The 23,727-nt window shown below is 52.2% G+C and overlaps 6 protein-coding genes across 6 annotated transcripts; 3 read left to right on the top strand and 3 right to left on the bottom strand.

Annotated features, from left to right (window-relative positions):
- Positions 1-723: 723 nt before the first annotated feature.
- On the top strand, positions 724-2,097 carry J4E79_006403 (uncharacterized protein; the record flags this gene model as incomplete). Its single annotated transcript, XM_049355274.1, has 1 exon — positions 724-2,097. The coding sequence occupies one exon, from the start codon at positions 724-726 to the stop codon at positions 2,095-2,097; it is 1,374 nt and encodes a 457-aa protein (XP_049209947.1).
- Positions 2,098-2,388: 291 nt separating this feature from the next.
- J4E79_006402 (uncharacterized protein) lies at positions 2,389-3,487 on the bottom strand (the record flags this gene model as incomplete). Its single annotated transcript, XM_049355273.1, has 2 exons — positions 2,389-3,113; positions 3,196-3,487. 2 exons carry the CDS (start codon positions 3,485-3,487, stop codon positions 2,389-2,391), a joined length of 1,017 nt encoding a protein of 338 aa, XP_049209946.1.
- Positions 3,488-3,916: 429 nt separating this feature from the next.
- J4E79_006401 (uncharacterized protein) lies at positions 3,917-5,509 on the bottom strand (the record flags this gene model as incomplete). Its single annotated transcript, XM_049355272.1, has 2 exons — positions 3,917-5,250; positions 5,344-5,509. The coding sequence occupies 2 exons, from the start codon at positions 5,507-5,509 to the stop codon at positions 3,917-3,919; spliced, it is 1,500 nt and encodes a 499-aa protein (XP_049209945.1).
- An 11,574-nt stretch (positions 5,510-17,083) lies between these two features.
- On the bottom strand, positions 17,084-18,448 carry J4E79_006400 (uncharacterized protein; the record flags this gene model as incomplete). Its single annotated transcript, XM_049355271.1, has 1 exon — positions 17,084-18,448. One exon carries the CDS (start codon positions 18,446-18,448, stop codon positions 17,084-17,086), a length of 1,365 nt encoding a protein of 454 aa, XP_049209944.1.
- A 209-nt stretch (positions 18,449-18,657) lies between these two features.
- J4E79_006399 (uncharacterized protein) lies at positions 18,658-19,708 on the top strand (the record flags this gene model as incomplete). The annotated part of the gene is made up of 3 exons (XM_049355270.1): positions 18,658-18,901; positions 18,947-19,075; positions 19,122-19,708. The coding sequence occupies 3 exons, from the start codon at positions 18,658-18,660 to the stop codon at positions 19,706-19,708; spliced, it is 960 nt and encodes a 319-aa protein (XP_049209943.1).
- A 529-nt stretch (positions 19,709-20,237) lies between these two features.
- Positions 20,238-22,454, top strand: J4E79_006398 (uncharacterized protein; the record flags this gene model as incomplete). The annotated part of the gene is made up of 1 exon (XM_049355269.1): positions 20,238-22,454. The coding sequence occupies one exon, from the start codon at positions 20,238-20,240 to the stop codon at positions 22,452-22,454; it is 2,217 nt and encodes a 738-aa protein (XP_049209942.1).
- Positions 22,455-23,727: the final 1,273 nt, after the last annotated feature.

The raw sequence follows: 23,727 nt of genomic DNA, 5'->3' as shown, positions 1-23,727 counted from the left end.
GGAAGGTCTGTGTCCCATCGGCGGTGTCATCAAAGTCTTTCGCAAGACGAAAGCGGTGAACATGCTGCGAGAACATTTGACCGGACTTATGGGTAAGCCCGGAGGTGTTTGTTTCGTCGCAAAGATTCTTTGAGGTTTGCCGTCAGTCATTTTCGTCTCCATACCCGGCGTCGCCAGTGGCGATCTTTCACGTCGACGTCCACACCTCACTCCCTTCACAATTGCGCATTCCAAACGCAAAAGCTGATGTATTCGGGAATACCGAAATCGAAAGTGAAGGAGAACGAGCGTTAGTCAGCTCCTCGCTTGGCGCACTGTGGGAGTCAATATCCGCCTTTACCTGCGTTTGTTTCTCCGCCCACGCCGGTCTCACACACTCACATTTTGACGCGCGAGTCCTCCAGTCCTGCAGCCTCAGATCGATCAGACTCTGCTCTCCCCTCAGCTGAGTCGCTTTCTATCCATGTCTCTGCCATACGTCCCCGATCCGCAGGGACATCTTCCGAGCCGGCGACCGCACACTACCACTCAGTCACTACTTGCTCACCTGCCTCCCCGTCTTCCGCTGCCTCCCGCCCCAGATGTGGCTGGATGGATCGAGCCATGCTCTCTTGGTCAGTCAGAAGCTCGTCGCCGCATGTTAGATGGCCCGACGATGCGTATGTAAGACTTCCCTTCAAGCCGCTCCCACTGACCAAGCATTTAGCCGACCCACTTCACAAGATGGAGATGGGATTCCTAGAGTTCACTATCGGAACGCACAAGGAAGCGAACAAAGTCCTTCGCAACACCCTTGCCATGCAAGAGCAGTCGACACAAGACCTCCGCGACACCATTACAGTCCAGAAGGAAGCGAGACGTGACTCCCGTGATACCGTCAAGGATCTTCGTGATGTCATCAAGGACCTTCGAGAGCGCAACAGCGACCTCTCCGCAGCATACAACGACCTCTCTTTCAAGAACGCGGCCCACGTCGACCAACGAGACGAGCTTCACTCGACCAAGCTTGCGCTGGCCGAGCTGAAGAACGAGCATCTTGAGCTTCGCCTCGCCTTCAAAAGCAAAGAGAAGATCATCGATGAACTCAACACCAAGATCGAGGAAGGGGATCGGCTTCTCGCCCAGTCGCAGTCACAAGTACAGCAACGAGATCATGATATCTCTCGTTTGCGTCTCGATGTACATGGACGAGACAAGGAAGTCGAGAAGGCGTACAAGGAAGTTGCCGAGCTCAGGAAGAGTGAAGGAGCCAATAAGGAGAAGCATGAGGCCAAGCGAGCGGAGTTGCGGGAGCTGAAGGATGAGCTAGAAGATATGCGCAGGTACCATACGGACCTCCAAAGCCGGAACATCGACATCACCATCGAACTTGACCATCAGCGTTCCACCAAAGACGAGCTCACTGTCGAACTCAAGGCCAAGCATGCAGCATTGCAGACACTGAAGGGTGAGCATAAGGAGCTTCAGGTCACCTACATGACCAAGACCGGCGAGCATAGCGCAGCTATGAACGACCTCTCAGCATCGTACGAGATCAAGAAAGCAGAGCTACAAGAGTTGAAGGATGAGCTGCAAGAGCTTCGCGACTACTACAAGGGCCACGAAGAGGCCATGGAAGTGCTGACGAGGAAGTCCAAGGAGCAAGACGAGACTATCGTTGAGTTGAATGCTCAATTCAAGGAGGTGGATGATGCTATCGCTGTGTCACAGCAGCAAGTACAAGAACAAGTCGACGCTAACACCGAGCTGGCGAAGCAACTTACCGAGGCTAAGAAGAGCGAGGGAGGAGATGCTGATAGTATCGAGGTCAGTGAAGAGTACCTGCAACAGCTGCAGGAAAAGGATACCGAGATCGAGGACCTGCAAGAGCAAGTCCTCGGAGGCGTGTCCGACAAGACGGCGCGTAAGCTTGCCAATAAGCTGATGGTCAAACATAAGAAGCGTGGCGAGACTCTCAAGGAAGTGAAGCGGCAGGCAAAGGCAAAGGATGACCACATCGAGAACTTGCAAGGAAATATTCACAGCTTGGAGAGCACGATTCGCAGCTTGGACAGCAAGATTCACCTCTTGGAGGCTGATTACTGGACTGATGATTGATGATGCGTCTGAAGACACTCGAAAGAGTAGAGGCGGATTGAGACGAGATAATTCGAGGAACGAAAAGACTGTAAAATAACTGGTATCAAAATGAGCTATAGAGCCGCCGACACACCCATGCGTCCTCCATCAAATGAACCGAGTAAACCCAACATATTCGGAACTCTTCTCAGACCCTGTCTGCTGTGACATCCATAAGAATGTGAATGCCGCGAACCCTCCCACTCAAATTCTTTCGCATACTAATACATTCACGTCTGCTTCACACCAACCCCCACTACCCTCACAGTCCTACAACGGCTGGTAATCCGTGCTAGTGTCTCCAACCCATCCGTACCACAGCGCAACCACCGTATTCGCCGCAACCCAGACACCCGCATAACCAACAGCACCAACAACGTCCGTGCCGATAAGCGTCATACACCGTTGAACGGTACCCGCGAACAAGAACGCATTCAGAATAACCGTCTGCTGAATAAGCGTCCTCGTCCTCTTACTGTAGTTGAAGAAGTTATGCTCAATAGTCTTCGGCAGCGTCGCAGTACTCGGATCGAAAACCTCAACCGGCGTCGCCACCCCACTCCTCTGCGCCGCAAAGCTCGGATTAAGCAAAAACGCCTTCGCCGCCCAACCCACCACAATAGTCTTCATCAGAATCGACACCGGAGACTCATTGTGCGCCGCCTCCAGCGTAGGAATATCAAAGTACTGGACCAAGAACGTGTTCAGGAAACCGCTTGTCTGGCCCGCCCACAGCACGACAATGTACACGGCGATGGCGAGCATAGACGACGAAACCTGTACTTGGATGCTGTTGAGCAGGAAGCGGTTGCGCAGGGGCTCGTTGTTGCGGTGGACGATGGAGCGGGGGCGGAGGAGGTATGTGGGTATGGCGAAGGAGAGGACTTCGATGGTTATGTTGGCGGCGGCGGTTAGGGCGCTGATTTCGTAGTAGGTGGTGAGGAGGTAGGTGAAGGGCGCGTAGGTGAGGACGGTTAGGGCGGAGACGTCGAAGACTGTTGTTCCCATACACATTAGCCATACATCCCATCATCCATATCAATTAGAAGTAAGAGGTAAGAGGAAAGCGCGTCTTACAGTCATAGTTAAAATACCACGTCATCCACACCGTAACCCAGCGCATCGCGACGCGCGCCGCCGGCGAGTAAAACGACGTGACATCGTCCTCCTTTGGCACCTTACTCACAGCACCCAATTCCGGGCGCAGAAAGTTCGCCGTAAACTCCCATAGCAGCATGTTGATGCCCATGTTCAAGCTGATGAGAATGGGCACGCGCAGCGCCGTCGGCAGACGCGAGCGCGCGGGTGCGCGTTTGGGTGCTGGGACGACATCGGGCGCGGTGCGCTCGATGGTTGCCGGTGGTGCCATTTGTCGCGTTGAGGTTGTGGATTGGGAGAGGGTGGTGATGGGAGGGAAAAGAAAGTTTGAGGTTTTGCGCGCAGGGCTGGGATGGGGTGGGCGCGATGGCCGTGGGGATGGGGGATGAAGCTTGTGTTGGAGCTAGTACGAGATCTTTGTTTTGGACCTGCGTCATTGCGCGACGGGCAAAATAGTGAACCGTGTCCGTGCGCGAGGCAATCTCGACGCATGTTAAGTGATGTTTGTACTGCGAAGGGGTGAATGAACTGCTCGATAACTACACATCCATCAATAAAGTAGCATGGGAAGATCCACGGCTTTATCGTACTCGGCGTCGCGATGGTAGTATAGTTCGACATCATCGCTAGCTGTGGACTAGGTGAATTGAACCTTGGAAGTATCTCATTAAATCTGCAACCGCGTACCTCTCCAATCACTCTAAACAAGATACCTAAAATCACCCATCTGCTTCCTCCCCTCCTCAACACTAACCCCCTCCACAGCCGCCGTCTGCTCCGCAACATCCCCATGCACAACCCACGCATCCGTCCCATCATCCAACCGCTTATTCAACCTCACCAAAATAACCCTGAAAACAAAGCACCCCGCAATCGTAACCCCGAACATGGCCGTAACAACCCCATAACTGTTCCTGTACCCATTATCCGACATATTCCACACATAACTCCCAGCGATGTTGCCGAGCTGCGAGAACGCGTTGATCATGGCGATGGCGACGGCGCGCTTGGCGGGTGGACGCGGGAACGAGGAGGAGATCCAGGAGTAGAAGACGATGAAGCCGGCGTAGGATGAGGCTTGCAGGAAGAGGGCGACGTAGCGGCCTGCGGTGTTTGAGGTGGCCATCGAGATGACGAAGCCGACGATACCAAGCATGATCGGGCAGACGATGTGCCAGAAACGTTCTTGCTGTCGATCTGCATGCCACGCGTTGATGAGCGAGACGACGCAGGCGAAGGCCCACGGCGGCGCGGACATGAGCAGCGTGGTGATGTAACCGAAACCGAGGGTCCTTGTGAGCGTAGGGAAGAAAGCGTTGAAGCTCAATCCAACCACATACGCGGTGAAGGTGAGCATCATAACATAGATCTTGAGGTCCTTGACCGCCATGAAGAAGCCCGCGAACGCAGATTGCTCAGCCGAATCTTCGTCTGCTTCGCCTACATCTTCGGTCATGCGCAGGACGGCGACGGCGCGCTCTTCTTCGGTGAAGCCTTTCGAGTTGTGCGGGAGATCAGGGAGGATGAAGATGGCGGAGATGGCGATGAGCATCGTTGCTGCGCCTTCGATCCAGTACAACCATCTCCAGGCGCGGTGGCCAAGCGTGCCTTCCATGTTTCCCAGTACCGCGGCACCAACTAGAGAGGAGAAGGCGTTTGAGATGAGGTTACCGCAGAAGAGGATCGCGTTCCGTAGCGTCAATTCACGGCGCGTGTACCATTTCGACAGGATAAGCAGTGCACCAGGTAAGAAGGCGGCTTCCACGAAACCAATGAAGAAACGGATCGCGACCATGCCAGCGAAGTTTGTGACGTTTCCTGATAGAGTAGAGATCATGCCCCAGATGAGCATAACAACGGCGATGTAGAGCGACGGACGCGGAATCTTGTTGATGATCATGTTGGACGGAACCTGCATCAGGATATATCCCACGTAAAGAATAGACAGACATGTGCTGTATTGCGTGGGGGTGAGACCGAGGTCTTCTTCCAGACCGCCCAGACGGGCAGCGGCGATGTTGTTGCGGTCGAGATCTGATAAAACTCGTCAGTGCTGCTTCCCTTCTTTCGTATGTAGTGAGAGGTGGCACTCACAGTTCATAATATAAATCAACACAAAAAGCGAACATCTCGCATCCAGTTTCCTCTTCAACTTCTTCTCCACCTCCGCTCTCCTCTCTGGACTCATATTCGCCGCAAGCCCACCCACCTTCGCGGCGTGATGGTGTTCGGAGATCTGCGCGGCATCGTGGGCGGAGATCTTGTCGTCCGCTGGGTACTGTGTTGACACCATCTTTACCAGAGGTCTTTCCAAGCGGTCCCAATTCCCGAGCTGCGTTTCTTTCCCGGATGGATTGGCAGACCGGAGGTAAACAGACGTTCAATGAGAGAATTCTGGGGTCCCCTCTTAATATACACAAACAAGTCGGCTCCTCCGACTTTGCGGCTTCTCCAGATTTGTGTGGTAACCTTACCCCACTATACGGAGCTTGGCCTGTCTAGCATGCAGGTAGTTCGCCGTCAACCAAATACCGTTGCATTTTACCCCGACCACCTACGGACGGCGTGCATGATGCCCCAGTCATTTGTCGAATTTTTCTGGTGGTAGCTCGTGTGTTCTGATTAGTCTACCACCACCGCGCGCACGACTCATGCAGCACTGGAAACCAGCGGCGATATGTGCCTGCGAAAGAAGTCTTTCCCCGCGTTAGCTCTTTCCTCCGTCCCTGGTCATCTGGAGTCGTTGCCGTTCATCCAATCTCATCAGCCAGCCCTCCCGATTTTCATAATTGATTAGTAGGCCCAGCACTTGGCTGGCCATCTTGAACGCGACCAAGAACTCCAAGTACCTGAGGTTGCGCAGGAGGCGGGCTTGATTGTGGTTTGCTGTGCCGGTACTGGTACTCGGCTTCTGGCTGGGGCTTGTTCAGAAGCCGATGGCGACGTCGCGTAACTATGTAATGGATTTGGACGGGCAGGATCCGACAGCCGGCCGCGTTAATGCATGCCGAGGCGAAGCGAAGGGAAGGCGCATGCGTCACTCCGACGAAAGAAAGGAAGGGCGGCCTGGGGACACGGCAACGCAACGGGACGGCGTTTAGGTTGGGGATTTGAGCCGCATGCGCATGATATCTGACGTTCTCGCATTCGCATCTTGCATGACGGGCAAAATTCGATGCTTCAAAAAGTCGCGCAATATCTACGTCTCCTCTGCGATGCCGCACACAACGCCCACTCGCCACATTCCCTCCACGCCCACAGCAACATCCTCCCCAGACCACCCACACCAGCACCCTCCACCGACAAATTGCGGAGACTGGAGACTCCGCTTGCTCCAAGCGGAGAAAGACGCACATCCTCATGTGACGCCGAGCCGCACGCTCACCGCCCTGATCCAACCATCGCGTACTTGCACCTGGAGATAACACCGGTTCGCTGCAATTGTACCGTGTACGTAAATCGCCGACGAGCAGCTCCGCGGGTGAACTTCGGATCGGAGGTGGCTTTTGTGGGTCGGTTTATGAGGGGATTTCTGGGGGTGCGGGTGGGTGAGTAGGAAGACAAGGGTGGGTGGGTGATTAGTGATCGTGCTGCTGGTGGTGCGGACATGTCGTTGTGGGTTTGTTATTTTGATTCCATTTCTTGGACATATTGGTGAGGCATTGACACCTTTGGCACAGAACGATGACATGACTCGAGGCAACCGATATTTCTCGTGAAGTCGCCGAGCAGGGAAGAGACAGAACGTGCCCGGCTCTACTGGCGCTTTTTAGATAACGGTCATATCGCTCTCGAAATCATTTTTCTGGGGGGTTAGACATCGAGGTGCACTGCATGTTATTGAAATGCCGGACCATGGTCGGCGCAGGTCATCGTTCTTTTCGTAGCACTCTTTGGATGAACGCGGCGCAGACACAGAACTCGGTCATGACGTTTCTTTTTGGTGATTTTGAGTAATTGGAAGCCCACGAGTGGAATATGAAGAAAGAAGGTGGCGGCCGGGAAACGGGCTTTTATACTCGCTGGGGCGACGAGGCTGTCATTATAGTGTCATCATCTGTTCTTCAAAGCACGAGAATCCTTCGGCTTTGTTGCATGGGAACGCGCCGATGGAGAAAGAGGAAGAACATCCCGGTTTCGGCTATAACTATGGGAGGAAACAGCAGCACATGGCGGTGATCAGGAGAGTTTTCTGGTCTCACCCAGGCAAAGACATAATGGTTGTGTCTCGCACTTTCCACATCCAAGCTGCACCCCGTTCATGGGCACCGACAATATCGAAGGATGGTTTCGTAAAGATCACAAGCGCCATAAAGGGTGCTGTTCGTATTTTGGAGGACGCAGCCAAACGCCAACATAGCTGTGGGAACCCATTGTTTTGAGAAAATGGAAGCCGAAGAGTAGGATAGGAATGAGAAGATACACGGCAGGAAGTAAGAGCTTTTATACCCAGCAGAGCCGTGGAGCTACTCGGATCATATGTTTCCCATGAGGAAATTTCCAAATGGTCTCTCGTATGAGTAAGCAACCGGAGAAGAAAGCCATAGGAGCTTGGTCGTCTTATTTTGAAGACGGATGAACAAGACAGTGTCGATTCTCGGTTCGTTTACATGGGCATGCAATCTCTCAGATTTGATTTTGAATGACTGGGAGAAGTTGGTCCGAGACATGTAGATGAAGCCCGAGGCTTTAGACAGACGGAACGAGGGAACAAACATCAGCGCTTGCTATGAAATTTTTGGAAATTGGAAGACGGAGTAGTGGATATGAGGGAGAAGGTTCTGAAGCAGAAATACTGCTTTTATATCCAGTCAAGCACCCAATCGGGAGTGCTCTCCATACAGCCTTCCTTGCGCGTTTTAGATCTCAGTACGCCAACCTGGACGTGGAATCAATCTGGAAGAGGAATACATGTACGGCTCAGTGCGCTATCTTGGTCACACTGCATCGTTCGCGGACTCCAATGATCTTTTGACGTTCAACCAGGCGACTCCGCCAATCATGTCTTCATCTGCTAAGTCATTTCGGAAACCGAGAGCCAGACGCAGGACATTTGGGCTGATCCAAAGCGTTTTGGTAAAGTAGGAAGGAGCTTTTGTGGAAGAAGTGAAGCTCTGAAAGGGCGAGAAGCTCTTTATGTAGTCGATGCAGAGCTAGGACTAGACTGCATGGGGCTTCGACCTTGCGCCGACAAGGAGTCAGTAGAGTGGCGGCGGATTTTCCATGATCGTTGGAATATCACGTTTCAGTATTTCGGAATACTCATGACGCCAGAAGCGGGTGATTTTCGAAGCATGAAGGCTTCATGCACCTGCTTTTTGGAAGACGCCGGCAGACGCAGAACATGCGCACATGCCCTTCACGTTTTGATGATAATAGTGAGAAATGGGTGTTGGAGAAGTGAAGCTTCGCAAGAACAGGAGTCCTTTTATATCCCCTCTGCGGACCTACAACTGGAACTGTTCGAGTACTCGGTCATATGCAGGTACGCCGTCCAGGCCTTCAAGCTGGTGGCCGCACGATTCCATGACCGAAGACTGCATCGGGGTTGTTTCAATCTCTCGGAGGACTCATTCGACATTCATTGCTACGGTTTGGAACATAAAGGCGTCCTCCAGCGCTTTTGGAAAGTACTGCACAGGCGCAGAACATGTAACTGAACGCATGGTGTTTGAGAAAGACAAAAAATGATGTTTGGCTGAGAAAGAAGACCTGCAAGAGCGAGGAGGTACTTATAGAGCTATCGAAACTAACACCTTTCAACGGAGCCTCTCAACGACGCTGCAAATATTAAGAAAGGTGCTAGCAAGTTTCCATGCGACCGAGGCATTCTGTTTGCGTTCTCTCTCCGAGAATCTCATGCGACATGATGAGTGCAATTTGAAGCATCATAATGCTGCAGGACTGTTTTGGAAGACGCCGAATAGAGGTAGGTTATGTCGCGAAGTCTTGATGATTTTGATGAAAACAGCCAGGCAATAATGTGGAAAAAGTAAACCTCTGTCGTGCTGGAGAAGGTTATATAGTATCTTTACAACCGAGGCTCGACAGCACATGTTGCCGAAAACGCAGTATTGGAAGTCCGAGCAGGTGGACAGAAAGTCTCATGTCGAGCTTTTTGCTATTCTTCTGGTAGCTTTTGCCTCCTCCATCGCTGATTGAACTCATGGATCAGCTGTAGAACACTTTCAAACCATGTTCAAGTCGTCGAAATCATTTTGTTCTCAACACAGCCAGTCGCGCACATATGGCTACCTATACGTCGTTTTGGTGTTTTGCAGAATGGGAATGTAGTAAGAAGCCAGGAGACAAAGCCCCAAAGACTTTATATGCATCCAAGATGTGGATTGCTTCTTCGAAGAGCTCAGCCAGACCACATGAAAACTTCTTCTGTCGGCTTTTATGATGCAGGTCGACGAGGGCAAAGTAGAAGGACAAAATTTGGAGAGCATGACTGCGGCAGCATCGCGATGATCAAGGTGCTTCCGATCTCAGCGCGCTCATATACGTAGAACTTGGTGAATTTGGTTTTGGTATTTTGATAATTGAGAATGTTGTAAGAAACCAGAAGCCAAAGCCCCGGAAAGGAGACTTTATACGCATTCCACACCTCAAGCTAGTGCTTATTCGACTCCAGCTCAGCCGGGCCCACATGAGGAGGTTGTTTCTCGCCTTTGGTCGTGCAGAAAGCTGAGAGATAAGTGGAAAGATGAATACTTTCAGAGGCCACGTCTTTCGCAGCATTGCAAAGCTGACTCCTGTTTTTAATCTCCGCGCGCCCACGGCCATGGCTGTGCTTGGAATGCATTCTGATGTTTTGATAGATTGAAGATGTTATAGGAGGTTATTTGTTGCGGCACGCAACGCAAGAAGCATAAGCCATTCAGGTTTCCTCTTTGTTATCGCACCTTGACTCAGAAGCAAACATAAGAACGTACAACCCTACTTTTGATATCTGGTGATGGCTTTCGACAGCCCAGGCCAACACCATGAACAGGTTATCCCAATCTTTCATGCGGTAGATCTCGGTCCGACCTGGTACACACACATTTAGTGCTTTCTGCCATGGTTTGGTATTGTGACGAAGTAGGGATGTCGTAGGAATGCAAGTTCCGAAGAGCGCGAGGCTTCAGATAATATATGGATCTTCTGTGGCTGTCTTGTTGACCTCTGGACTTAGGGGCAGACATGGGCTTTACTGTGATTGCTTTTGGTGTTTCGTAGTAGCTGTCGAGAGTCCAAAACCTCCACACCATTAGTAGTATGATTATCTTCTTTTCTCAAGGGTCCATCTCGGCCCGACACATGTAGAAACTCCGTTGCGCTTTTAGTGTAGGAGGATTTGAAGGTATCGTAGGAGTAAGAGGTCTGAGACCTCAGCGTCTCAAAACTAATTGAAGTAGGCAACGACCCTTTGATCTCAACGAAGAGGCACATAAATTGCCGCAAATTCGTCTTGATAATACACAGGGCAAGGATAGAGTAGAGGAATAAGAGTCGAGAGACCTAGACTTTGACACCATGAAGATGAGGTCTGGCTCTTTTCTTCAGATTTCGGCTCGGCTGGCCACACACATGGAGGTACATGTTGGCTTTTTTGGGATTGGGAGGATGTTTGATGTTTTGGGAGGATGATAGCTGAAGGACCACGGCTTTATAGCACCCGGCAAGTGCACTATCCTCTCAGGGTGTAGTGCTGGGCCCCTGGCTCGCACATGAAAAAGACGCCAGGGCACTTTTGTTGTTTCGTAATCCGCGGGCATTCTGAGAAGAGGCGTATTTAAAGTATGAATTCCCGGGACATGAGACTCGAATCTGGGTATTTTATTCTCGTTTCCCAGCCCGACCCGACACACATAAGACGTCCCTACTGTCGATTCGAGCACTGAAAATCACAAAATAAAGGTGATAGCGCGAAATCCACAGCTCAGAAGCATGTGAGAGAATCGAAGTGCTTTTGATACTATCCCACCCGCACATGGACAGATGATGATCAGGTTTTGGTAAAGCTTTTTTTTGGAGAAGAGCGGAAGGTTGTGAGCACTGGAGAGATCGAGACTTCGCAGGCATGTAGACTTTATATCACGCTTTGACTCAGGACAAAGCCCAGACGCACACATCAAGACATGTTGTTTTGTTTTGAAAAGTTGGAGAGTCGAATATGAGTGTTTTGCAAGAAGGCAGGCCAAGAATCGCGAGTCCGAGGCACTGGCAGCATCGGATGGGCCATTGTGCTTTTTTGATGGTGCTAGCCTGCTGCACATACCTTCAGCTAGTTGTTCTTTTGGTGGTCTGCAAAGACGAGTGTGCGTTAAGAGAGAAAAGATGGAGCGTCGAACATACGCGCTATCTCTACTGCCTTTCTCGAAAGCCTAACACTCCCACACAACATAATTTGCCAGCAGCGTATTTTTGGTTTTTCGGAAAGACGAATTTGTTGTAAGGGAGGGAGAGTGGAGGCGTCGAACACGCCGCAAACATGACAGCAGCCTCTGCCACATGTCACCAAAGCGCGACAATCTCGCACATTGGAAGCTTGCTATACCCTTTTTGGTGAAAAAGAAAGCGATGATAAAGTAGGAAGATGAGAAGTAGCAGAGTGACAGCGTTGAGAAGCATGTGCTCATCCCAGATTTCTTTTGTTCCGTCTCCACAGACCCGCACATAGGCACACAATGATAAGGTTTTAGTAATTTCGAAAGTGATTGTATTGCAGAAGCGTAGAAGAAGGAGAGCTCAAGATTCCAGAAGCATAAGAAAGAGAGCCCACTGTTTCTGCTAGTAGATCTTGGTTCAGCCGACCAAACACATGACGAAGTCATGGTGCGTTTTCGGTAAATTCGCAAAGGCGAGTGCAATTATGGAGAACAGGAGTTGGCGAACCCAAGACCCCAGAAGCATGGTTATCTACAAAATCTGTTGATGCAGCAGGCCTCTGGACAACCGACGACACACATCAGACTACCTTTCAGTGTTTTTGGTATTTCGCAAATGCGAGTGAAATGTAGAAGGACAGAAGCCAGCGAGCCCAGGAACCCAGAACCATGGATTGCCGGAAGCATTGTTTTAAGTAGCGAGCCTGAGACCAGCAAGACTGACCCATAAAGCCTTGATCTTTCTCTTTTGTGTTTTTGAACTCTGGAGATGCAGTGAAGAAGCGGGGGTTGCGGGGTCTCAGACTGATATCAGGTCGCTTCCTGAGTTTTAAGTAGTAGCCAAAGAGCTTGGAACAACGGGACAAAGCCATGCATCTCTTCCAGAAGTTTTTTTTTCGGTTTTTGTTTTCGATAGAAAGGTGATTTTGAAGTAGACTGTAAGAAGTTGAGTGCTGCAGGAAGTACGAAAGCCCAGGAGCATGCGCGTCTTGCATGATGATTCTTGATGTAAAGTTCAATCCAGCAGGCAGAAGACATATGTCGGTCATTATCTGATTTTGGTAGTTTAAAAAGCCGAGCAAGATGCAAGGAGATGAAGTTGAGAGCTAAGTAAGTCCAGCAGCACATTGTACACGACGCGGTAGTTTTATTATGTATCTCGGCTCATGCAGACACGCGCATGGAGTCTGCAACGGTTTCTTTTGGTATCTAGCAAAGTAATCGAGGTGGAGGAAGATAAGAGCTCTGGTAAACCGAACTCCCAGAGTCATGGAGAATTGGTATACCGTTTTGTAGTCTATGGAACTAGTTTCGAGACTCAGCCAGCGGAGGCATAGAATATGATTTGTGAGGTTTTGATATTCGCTGGATTGAGAGGGGCTGTGGAAGGATAGATGTGAGAGAGGAGAATACTCCAGCAGCATACAATATAGGTGGACCATTTTTATTCTCGCCCAGGTGTGATCCCAACTCGGCACAGGCAAACACATTGCGTGTCTAATCTTTTCTTTTTGATAATTCTCGAAGCGAGAGAAGGTAGAGGATCAGAAAACAAGGAGAGCGAAAGACTCTCAGATCATGCTACGTTCCTGCTGTGATCTTGGTATAAACGCCATCTCAGCAAAGAACATGGGCATTTTCATGATCAAGTTTTGGTGTTCCTCTAGTCGCGAGAGGTTGCAGGGGAAGAACATAGATGGGGTGCGGGCGTATTTTATTTATGTCGATAGCAAGGTAGCGGGATTGAAGATAGATGCAGGCTGGAGAGCGCTTCTCATCCCGATTATCCACCTTATTTTAGAAGATCTCCATGGGAAGTAGCGGCGTTCATTTTAGAAGGGCGTTGGTCTTCTCATCAAAAAGAAGGGTGGTAGGTTTGGTAGACTGAGCTGGCGGCGAAGTCCAAATCATTCCAGTGTGGCAAGTTTGTTTCTGACTCAAGAGAACGAACCATGCGACCTTAGGATATATGTTTTGAACACCGAGGAGAAGAGACAAAACATGAGTCAGTGTGTCAACCTTTTTGGGGGAAAAGAGGAGGAGACTGCTCATCTTGCAGTTCCGCGGAAATTTTGGAGAAAGCTTACAAGGAGTGTAGATAAAGAAAGAAGAACGAACCCGGCAGGAGAGGGTCTTTTGTACACTTCTCGGATAGCGCAGCGGAGACAAGCAGAACTCATGAAGTCTCTGTGTGCGTTATTGGAGGAAGAGAGGAGAGAACAGCCCATATGCCATGTCGTTCTGCGTTTTGAACAAGCTAAGAGCGAATGTGAAAGAGGAGATCGCAGGAAGCCAGCGCATGAAGAGCTTGTATAGCGATTTGGAAAGCCGAGCGGAGACAGCCAGATCATGGCGTGTTCGCCGAATGTTTTTTGAGGAGGAAGAAGAGAGCAGCCAACATGAGGAGAGTGTGAGAAGTTTTGAAAAAGCTCACAAAGAGTGTGGATGAGGAAAGAACGAGGAAGAGCCGACAGGAAGAGACCTTTTATACACGATCTGGACAGCGCAACAGAGACGGCAAGATCATAGGAAGTCGCTCCTGTCATTTCGGCATGTAGCCAACAGGACGTCCTCTCCCACCTTGTCCTTGACACCTCGGTTTTTAAGTGCACATCTGCGGCTTTTTGACAAGTCCACAGCAGACCACACCAAACTCATAATCTTTACGGGAATGTCTTTGATCATCCAGTACTTGCTCGGCGTTTTGTGGAAAAGGCGCCATCTCTCGAAAAAAGACATGCTCGTTCTCCGAGAGTGTTTTAGAAAAGCCGCGCCGGCGCAGACATGGCTTTGTGGCTCAGCCGTTTTGGTAAAACACCCGAAAGGATGTGGATTGAAGGAGAGAAGTAGAGGCAGCGAGGTAGGGACTTTATACCTGTTCCTTCCAACGTGCTCATGCGGTACTTGAATGGGGTATTTTGAAACATCAGGCAGACGGGTAACCGTTCAGACAAAAGGAGCCGTCTTTCGAGCACAGACATGTGATGCTTGTAGTGTTATTTTAGAAAACGCTCGCGGACGCAGACATGATTTCTTGTTGTCCCAGTTTTGGTAAAACACCTAGAAAGGTGTGTATGGAAGGAGAGAAGCAGAGGCGATAACGTGAGACTTTTAAACCCGCCTCTTTGGATATGCTCATCAATTCTTTTCATTCGGATTTTGGGACATCGGCCCTTGCACTATCAGTTTGGTTAAGAGGCGCCGTCTCTCAGACAAAGACATGATAGAGCGTTAACATCTCTTTTTGGAAAAGGTTCCACCGCCGCAGACATGCCATCTGTCTTCCCAAGTTTTGGTAAAACATCCAGGAGGTGTGTGTTGAAGGAAGAAAGAAAGCGGCGTCGATATGAGGCTTTTATAGCCGCTGTCTGAACATCCGCGCTTGCGTTTTGAGTTTTTATTATCTTTTCGGAGTTGGTATTCCAGAGCCAGAATCATGCGTGTATTGTTTGGTTGTTTTGAGACGCGCAAAGCCAGCCATGGCTCAAACGTCTTCCTGTTTTGAAGAGGTAGTTTTTCGTCGACGGAGAGGCAGGCATATATGGTCTGTGTTTAGTTTTGTGGGAGCAGTCATGCTTCGTATCGCTGCGGGTTTGAGCATTCGGCGAAGACACTCAGGCCGAGAACCATGCCGGTTGTGTGTCAGAGTTTCGGAGCGCGCAAATCCAGTCATGCATGGAATTTTTTCCCTTTTCGATGAGATCGTATTTCGTAGAAGAAGAGGGTAGATGTGGATGAGGAGCGCGCAGGATCGCCGGAGAAGACATCATTGTCTTTCGTAGCAAGTTTGTGTAGTAGGCGGAGAGTCTCAGTCCCAAGACCATGACATCCATGACCGCAGTTTTTGAGAAGGACGAAACCACTCATCCTTTCGCACTCTTGTTGTTTTAGATAATAGCGGGGGAAGAAGGAGGAGCAGCCATCATGCTGTTGAAATTTGCTGAATCCAGAGGAAGCATCATAGGCTGCGTTGTGATTCTTTAGTGGTAGGCGGAGACACCCAGTCCCAAAACCATGACATCCATGACCGCAGTTTTTGAGAAGCGCAAGGCCAGCCATGAAAGACGTTTCTGAGGCTTTTGAGATTACCGGATGGCAAAGGACGAGCAACAGTCATAGTCCGTCTCGTACTGGTTTTTCGAAAGAAACATTGTTCGAAACGCTGGCGGTTTTTGAGTGATAGGGAAGAGACGGGGAGAACGGAAGACATTGGGTCTTTCGCCGCAGCTTGTGGATCGGGTGCTCGAGGAACGAGCCAGCCATGTGTTCTTTAACGGTTCGTTTCGATAAGACCGAAAGTCGAGGGAGGAGCGACAGACATAGACCTTCGACCAGTGTGATTTTAGGAGCAGACATTTTTTGTAAATCCCTCTGTTTTGAGTCGCCAGCCAAAGCAGAGCAGCAGACATTCCGAGACCTTGTATCTCTTTTGAGTGGAGGGGTGCTCAGCGGGACAGACATGTGGGGCGGATCTCGGAGTTTTGGGTACTCGTGGAGTTGACGGAGAGCCGAGACAGGGCGGAAGCCATTTACATGTCCGCTGATGGTTTTTAAGAGGTGCTCGAAGAAAAAGCCATGCCACAGCTTTCGACATTTTTTGGTATTCCAAGTAGCAGTCGAAGAGGCGGGAAGAACGCCAGTCATGTCGGTAGCCGATCGTTCTTTCAAGAGAAGTGCTCGACGACCGCGCCATACCGCAAACACCGAGTCGTTTTTGATATTCCGAGAGATAGTCGAAGAGCCGGGAAGGACGGAAGACATTCATCGCTTCGACTGTTGTCTTTGGAAGAGCTGCTCGCCAGCCGCACCATGTCCATCTTCTTTCCGATTTTTTTTGTAGATTCCTCAAGCCGGCGAAGAGGCGAGAAGAGCACCGGTCATGGACTCGGAGCCAGTAATTTTTTGGAGAAGTGCTCGACGAACGCACCATGAATACTCCCCATCGATGTTTTGAACAGTCCGAGTTGCCGACGAGAAACAGGAAGAGAACCAGCCATATCTCTTTATTTGCGAATATTGGAAGAAGTGCTCGACGAGCGCACTATCGGACATCTTGATATGGTTTTCTGTATTTCGAAAGTGGGATTGGAGTCGTAGTCGTAGATGGCGGAGAGGCGGGAAGAACGGCGGACATCGAGAGACAGAATTTTGATTTTGGAAGAAGTTCTCGAGGAAGAAGTCATTCCATTGTTCCTTTTGTAGTTTTGGAGGACAGACGACGTAGTAGGGTGGTAGTCGAATGAAGAAGAGAGGGAGAAAGACATGGCGAACACGCGAGTCGTTTTTGGGAGAGAGGGCGGGACGGACGACCCATGCCATTCGGATCAGGGATTTTTGGTAAATCAAGAATGTGAAGTGATGTAAAGAAGAAAGGAAGGGGGACAGCTGAGCGAGGTTTATATACACTCCCGAAAGACGAGACGGAAAAACTTGTCCCATGGTCACATGCGCAACACATCCAATCCCCTTCGATTCGATACACACCCACCCCACTAATGAACCATAGTCTCCAGCGTCCCAACCGGCCTCTCAACAATATCAATACACCCATCCACAATACTCTTCCGCGCAGGCTCACTACTAACATTCTGCCCACCAAGATACAGCAACCAAACCAGTCTCCCCACCCTCTCATCCTTGACCTCCCCCAACCAACTGCTCTTCCCCATCGTTTCCTGCTTATCCCCCTTTTGTACAAGCGGCTGGTACAGCGCACCTAGACTACCACTCTTATCCCTCGTTAGAATAATAACAGAGCCTTTTGGCGCCTTCCCCTTCCCCTGGAACAGGTTGCGGAACTCCTTCATAGCGACACCGAAAGATTCGTCTTGGAACTCGCCTTCTTCGACGGGCTTGGGTAGGGCTATAGATTTATTTTCTGCGGCTTGTTGGCGGAGGAGCTCGGCTTGCTTGCGTCGGACTTCGTCGGTGCGCGAGGCGATGCCGCGCATCCAGCCGTCTTGGAGGTGCTTGAAATCTGTGCCGCGGCAGGGGACGACGCGGAAGGCCATGTCGACGCCTGCGGTGCCGTCTTTGGCGAGGATCGACTCCCAGATCTTGTTGCTCTTCTCGGGGTCGAGGAGGGCTTCGCGGAGGTCTTTCTTCTCGTTGGGGATGAGGGCGGAGGCGGTGGGGTTTACGGTGTTGATGAGGTGGTTTTGGAGGGTGGATAGGTGGGCGGTTTTGACGTAGAGGCCTACGACGTAGACTTGGACGCGCAGGAAGGAGACTTTGCGGATGCCTAGGCCAAGCAATGTGTATTCTGCGTCGCTGGTGATGGCTTCGGGGCCGGCGGTGTCGGTGGGGAGGCGGATGGTGCGCGGGAAGTAGGGGACGTAGGAGGTGCCTGTCTCGACGAGCTCGATGGCGTCAGGGTCGGAGGCTTGCGGGTTGTCGGTGTCGCCTGCTGTAGCAATGACCTTGTCGCCGGCTGCGATGACGACCTTCTTGCCCTGAAACTCTTCTGCGGCTTTGCGCGGCGCATCGCACTTGGTAGGCGGGCCCATGATCATGTCGAATATGCCCCGACTGGGCTTCTCATCTTTCTCCCCGGGCGGCGGCACATCCCATAACCGGACGAGGAAGATGGGGGCTATCATGGAGAGCGCAGCACCAAGAGCCAGCCAATTCCGCCTCTTTATCAACTGCGCGCGGCGCATGGCCTCGGCGCGGTGTACGGAGACGAAGTCTTCATCTGGGCGAGGGACCTTGGGACGGGCGCCCTGCTTGAGGATGGCCTCGAAGTCTGCTCTGCTGGAGCGCGAGCCCTGGCGGAATTGGGGATTCGAGCGGAGCGGCGCTGGCGTGTTGAGGCAGCGGAATATGGGCCGTCGCGCGGCGAGTCGTATGGAATTCATGGTGGCTGCATTGGCTGGGGTAAGTCACGATGGGCGGATTGAGACTTGAAATGCGGAGGAGCAGCTCGGACCATGTCTCGATGATGTCGTCGCCGGCCCGGAAGCGAGCACCTTAGCGCGGCTTTCACCGCGGCGCGTCGCGTCAGCCCTACGCGGTAATTCTGTGATAGATTGAGTCTACCCCACGCCTCACACACTTACCACACACGATGCCTCCACGCAGATCGCGACAGGCGGCTACTCAAGTATCCTCACCAGTGCCGATACAGTCACAACGGCGAAGGCGAGATGACACTCCTGAAGAAGATGAAGAAGACATTGACATGGAGGACGCTATCAGAGAGGCGCAGGGCAGCGGCAGCGTTGATCAACTAGCAAAAGGTTTGGTGCGCTATGCCCTGTCGTGTGAGCATTCACGGAAGCCAATAAAGCGCGCTGATATCAACGAGAAAGGTGAGTGCATTGGAGTTCTATATGACTTGAGACTAACAGATGCAGTCCTGGGTTCCTATACTCGCCTGTTCAAGGACGTCTTCTCGCAGGCTAACAGCCAGCTCATGGACGTCTTTGGGATGCAGTTCGTCGAGCTGCCCAAAGCGGACAAGGTGACGCTGCGACAGAAGCGCGGTATGTATCATGGTCTACTATGATGCGTATGATCTAACATGTCCAGCTGCCGCCGGCTCGGAATCCCAAAGCAAGTCGACCGGTATATGGGTCCTCCAGACTATCCTACCTGAGCAGTACCGCATACCAGACATCATCGGCCCATCGCGACCGTTAGCAGCCGACTCAGACGAAATAAACCGAGAAGACTCATACGTCGGGCTGTACACCATGGCCATCGCCCTCATTGTCATATCTGGCGGTATGATCCCAGAAGGCAAGCTCGACCGTGCTCTCAGGCGCATGAACGCAGACCAGACGACGCCTGTTGGTACCAAAGACAAGACGCTTGCGATTATGGCCAAAGACGGGTATATTGTCAAGATTAGGGAGACGCCTGCCGGGGGCGAGGAGACAGTAGACTACATTGTCGGGCCTCGCGGCAAGGTCGAGGTTGGACGAGAAGGTGTCGCGCAGTTCATACGGATGATGTTTGGGGAGAGCGAGGACGTGGAGGAGCTGGAGAAGAAGTTGCAGAGGACGCTGCAGGTGGCGGACGCCCTCAGTGACAGTGCGCCGGTCGAGGCGACTCAAGGTGCATCGCAGGCGGCAGGGCGCAAACGCGGGCGGCCGAGGAACGATGATGATGAGTAGTCTTTTGGATGATATATGGATAGAGACGCCTATGATACCCTATGTAGTTATGTTAATGCTCTTTACTGGGAGACCAACGTCATGTTGAGTGATGCTAGCTCGGAGCTCCCCTCAAGGGACCCAGTTGTCGAGTTGCATCATCGGCGACAAGCGCCCTGGAGCTGCGGGCAGCCGTCACAACAAAGACACGAAGACCCGCGGCGAGGAAGGCGATATTGAGGCACATGTAGTGGCTTGCCATTTGTCAGCGTCACGAGGGACGTCGCGCTGGTAGGTGTGCGGTAATAGGTGGCAGGCGCAGTGGTAGCAGGCGGTCGAGCAATGCCTGCATGCTGTCAAGGCTCACGCAGCTTCGCCCGCCCCTCAAGCGCTTCTGCGCGCCAAGCTGATTGAAACGGCTCTATTTTCCACACCACCCGCCCTTTCTCCTCTCGCTCGCCTCAAGCCTGCTCACTCTTGCGTCCTCGACATTCCCTCCATCCCTCCATCCCCGCCCCGACATGCCCGCTTAGACAGACCGCCAGCCACAATGAGCAGCATCGACTCCCTCCTCAACCCCGACGCCGGCCTGCAGCGCCGCCCGTCTGCCACCACCACGACCGAAGACGCTGCCGATGCCCTGACGACGCTGGCGACGCTGGGCAGTGGCCAACAGTTCGTGCCCGCCCCGACGCGCGAGCTGCCCTCGCCCACGGCCTCGTCCCACGCGCCGCGACGCACCAGCAGCTTCGGCTCCCACCACGCGCCCGTCGAGCCCTCGCCACCCCTCGACGAGCCCCAGGTGCACTCGCCAACCCTCGAGCACTATCACCATGGCTCCAATTCGCCCGAGGAGCAGAAGCGCCGCCAGTCGCTGCTGTCGAGGACCTCGCCCGCCCCAGTGCTCGCGCCAATACAAAATTTGTCTACGGCCCTGCAAGAGCAGACCCAGGACGCCCCCATTGGCCAGGACGTGTCGCAGGTAGTCACATCGGACGACGGCGAGCGAGACAGCACGCAGAACCGCGAACCTGCATTCACGCGCGACGAGCCCACCACCTCCCAGATCCGACAGCCCGCAGCGAGCACCCTCCAGCCTGATTCACACAATGGAAACGCAACGCTGCCTTCGCCCCAGCCTTTTATCAAGGACGAGCCCTCTGGTACACCGCGCGAACACACTCCTGCAATCACCGCCTCCCAGACTGAGCGACAAAGTTCCGTGACGGGCGAGAACATGGACGCCGACACACTCAAGGCGCTCGAGATTGCCAAGCAGAGCGATCTTGGACTGCGGAGACGGAACCAGAGCGCGGCAGAAAGCGTCCCATCACCAGTCGAGTCCAAGCCAGCACCCGCCCCGACCAAGAAGCGACCGGCGCCATCGTCCGCCTCCGCCATCAAGAAGAAGGGCACCGCAAAGACATCCAAGCCGAGTAAGAAGCGCAAGGTCGAGACGGAAGATGGCGCGCGCTCCGTCACGCCTACCTCGCGGATACCCAAGTCGGCGGGCAGCAGGGCGATGAAGAAAGGCTCGCACGCCGGCACTCCCGTCCCTGGATCCTCGCCCGCCCCAGGTCACGAGCACGCTACCGACGACGACGGCGAATCATCCGAAGACCACAATCTCTACTGCATATGCAAGAAGCCCGACAACCACAAGTGGATGATTGGATGCGATGGCGGGTGCGACGACTGGTTCCACGGCGACTGCGTGAACATGCGACAGGTGGACGAGGAACTGGTCGACAAGTTCATATGTCCGCAGTGCGAGGAGAATGGCAAGGGCAACACAACATGGAAACCGATGTGTCGGCGGGACGGCTGTCGGAAACCTGCGCGACTCAATCACGGCAGGGAGAGCAAGTACTGCTCGGACGACTGTGGAGTTCTCTTCATGCAAGAACAGCTACAGCGGACAGCCGGTGCCAAGGGCGCCAACGGGGCGAAGGAGAAATCCAAGAAGAAGAAGAAGCCTGCGGAGACTGAAGGCGCAGAGGAAGAAGAGCCGACACCACTCGGAGGCACACTACGAGCCAAGGACCTCAAAGCCCTCGTCGACGCATCGCCCAACATCCAAGCCTTCAAGAACCTCGGAACCGGCGTCCTCACACCCCCACAAACCGCCTCCCCATCCCGCGCAACATTCCCCTCCAACGGCGAAGACCTCGCCCTCACCGCCGGCGAGATCGAACGCCTAACCGCCCTCCACAAAGAGAAGACACAGCTAAAAGACCGACTCGAAGTCCTCAAAGACCGCGAAAAGTTCGTCAGCATGGCCAAAGAACAAGCCGTCCGCCTCGCCGACCGCGAGAAAGTCAAAGCCAAGGATTTTTGCGGCTACGACTCGCGGCTATCCTGGTCTGACGCTGAGTTCCTCCTCTGGCGCAACAGCAAACACGGTCGCGCCGCCTTCCACCACTCCACCCTCACTCCCACACCCGAACAGATTTCGTCCACACCTACATCAGCGACCAACGGCGCCGAAGCGATGGACGTCGATGTCGATGACAAGGAAACAGCGTGTTTGAAGAAGCGCTGCCAGAAACATCCTCAGTGGCAGAAGCTCAATCTCCAGGATGCGCGCTTCGAAGAACTGGAAGTTGTGGAGGCGATCAAGGAGTGCGAGAAAGATGAGCGCAGTGTGCGGGACAGGGCGAGGCGGAGAGGCGCAAAAGATGGGCTGGCCAAGGAACTCACGGCTGGTGAGGATGGGAGTAAGGTTGAGAGGAATAGGGAGGGGTGGGTTGAGGTTGTTGCGTCATGACAGCACTCTCATGATCCTGGACTATTGGAAGTAGGAAAGGATTGGAAGTAGGCGTGGAAGGATGAAGAAAAAAGCTTGGATAAAAGGCATTGGATATATACCCCCATTCCTTTTGGACGCGTTGCTCACCGCGCACACTCTGAGTATTTGGGCGTTACTGGGCTACGGAAAATAAGCGATATATACTGCCGTCTTTGGAGCTACATGCTAGGATAGCGGTTTTTCATCTTCTTTGCCGGTCTTGCTATGAGAGGCGCGGGTATATGCAAGGATATAGCGAGTTAGTATGGTTTAATGACTATTTTACCCTTTCATCTTACGCTGTTCTGTGCTGTTCTTGTGCAAGTGATGAAGACGAGCTGGATTGTGCGAGGTCGTTGGGATGAGACGAGTTGGAGTGGAGGGGTGGTGGTGAACTGGGCCGGCGGCGTATAAATACCCCTCTCGCTCTCCTTCCTTCCTTTCCTTCGACATCTCACACTTCAGGTTCTCTTTTCCAAATCTGGACACGATTCATGATATGGCGCTGTCCAAAAAGTCAGCGATTCTGAAGGCATGTTTCTCCCTCGCTCCTTCTTTGTCTTTTCAAAAACTTCACTCAACCACTCTATGGTGTCGTCTCAGACCTCCCGCGCATTACTGCAACACGGCGTGCTCTTCAAAAACGACAAAGCTTGACTCCGATGAGCGGCGGAGTTGGAGTTGGGATATAAAAACTACTTGACGGCTGCTGGACGTTGACTTCTACACAAATATTCCGGTCTTCGCTTTTCCAAAACGGGCAGAGAACTGCGAAATGGAAAGTCTAAAAAAATGAATCGTCGCTCTCATGAGACTGTCCTTCCGCCTTCTTCTCGAAATCTATTCCCACGTCCGCATGCCTGCCTTTGCTGTTTCAAAATCAGAAACAGGATGATCGATGGAGATCGAAATCGAAATCGAGATACTCCATGGCGCCGTTGCCTCCTCTTCCTGCTGCTATATAAACACTTCTTCTCGCGGCTGGAATGTAACTTCTTACATCTACATTCCGTTATTTACTATTTCAAAACACACCGACTTCAGGTGCATGGAGATCAAAACCCGAGGCACTACAGTTCATGTGGAGTTGCCTTCCTTCCCTCCTTTCGACATACGAAAAACGTCTCCCGGATCAAACATCCACTTCTAAATACAGATCCGAATCTGCGATTTACCTAAAACTACCATGCAGATTGCGATGGAGATCAAAACCCCTACAATCCACGCTCATGGCGTGACGGCCTCCTGCTAT

The sequence above is a fragment of the Alternaria viburni genome, assembly GCF_023758015.1.
Source record: "Alternaria viburni strain BMP 2772 chromosome Unknown scaffold_13, whole genome shotgun sequence".
In the NCBI taxonomy this organism is placed as follows: domain Eukaryota; kingdom Fungi; phylum Ascomycota; class Dothideomycetes; order Pleosporales; family Pleosporaceae; genus Alternaria; species Alternaria viburni.
The sequence above is the reverse complement of the archived record's forward strand: the minus strand, read 5'-3'. Positions and strand labels throughout refer to the sequence as shown.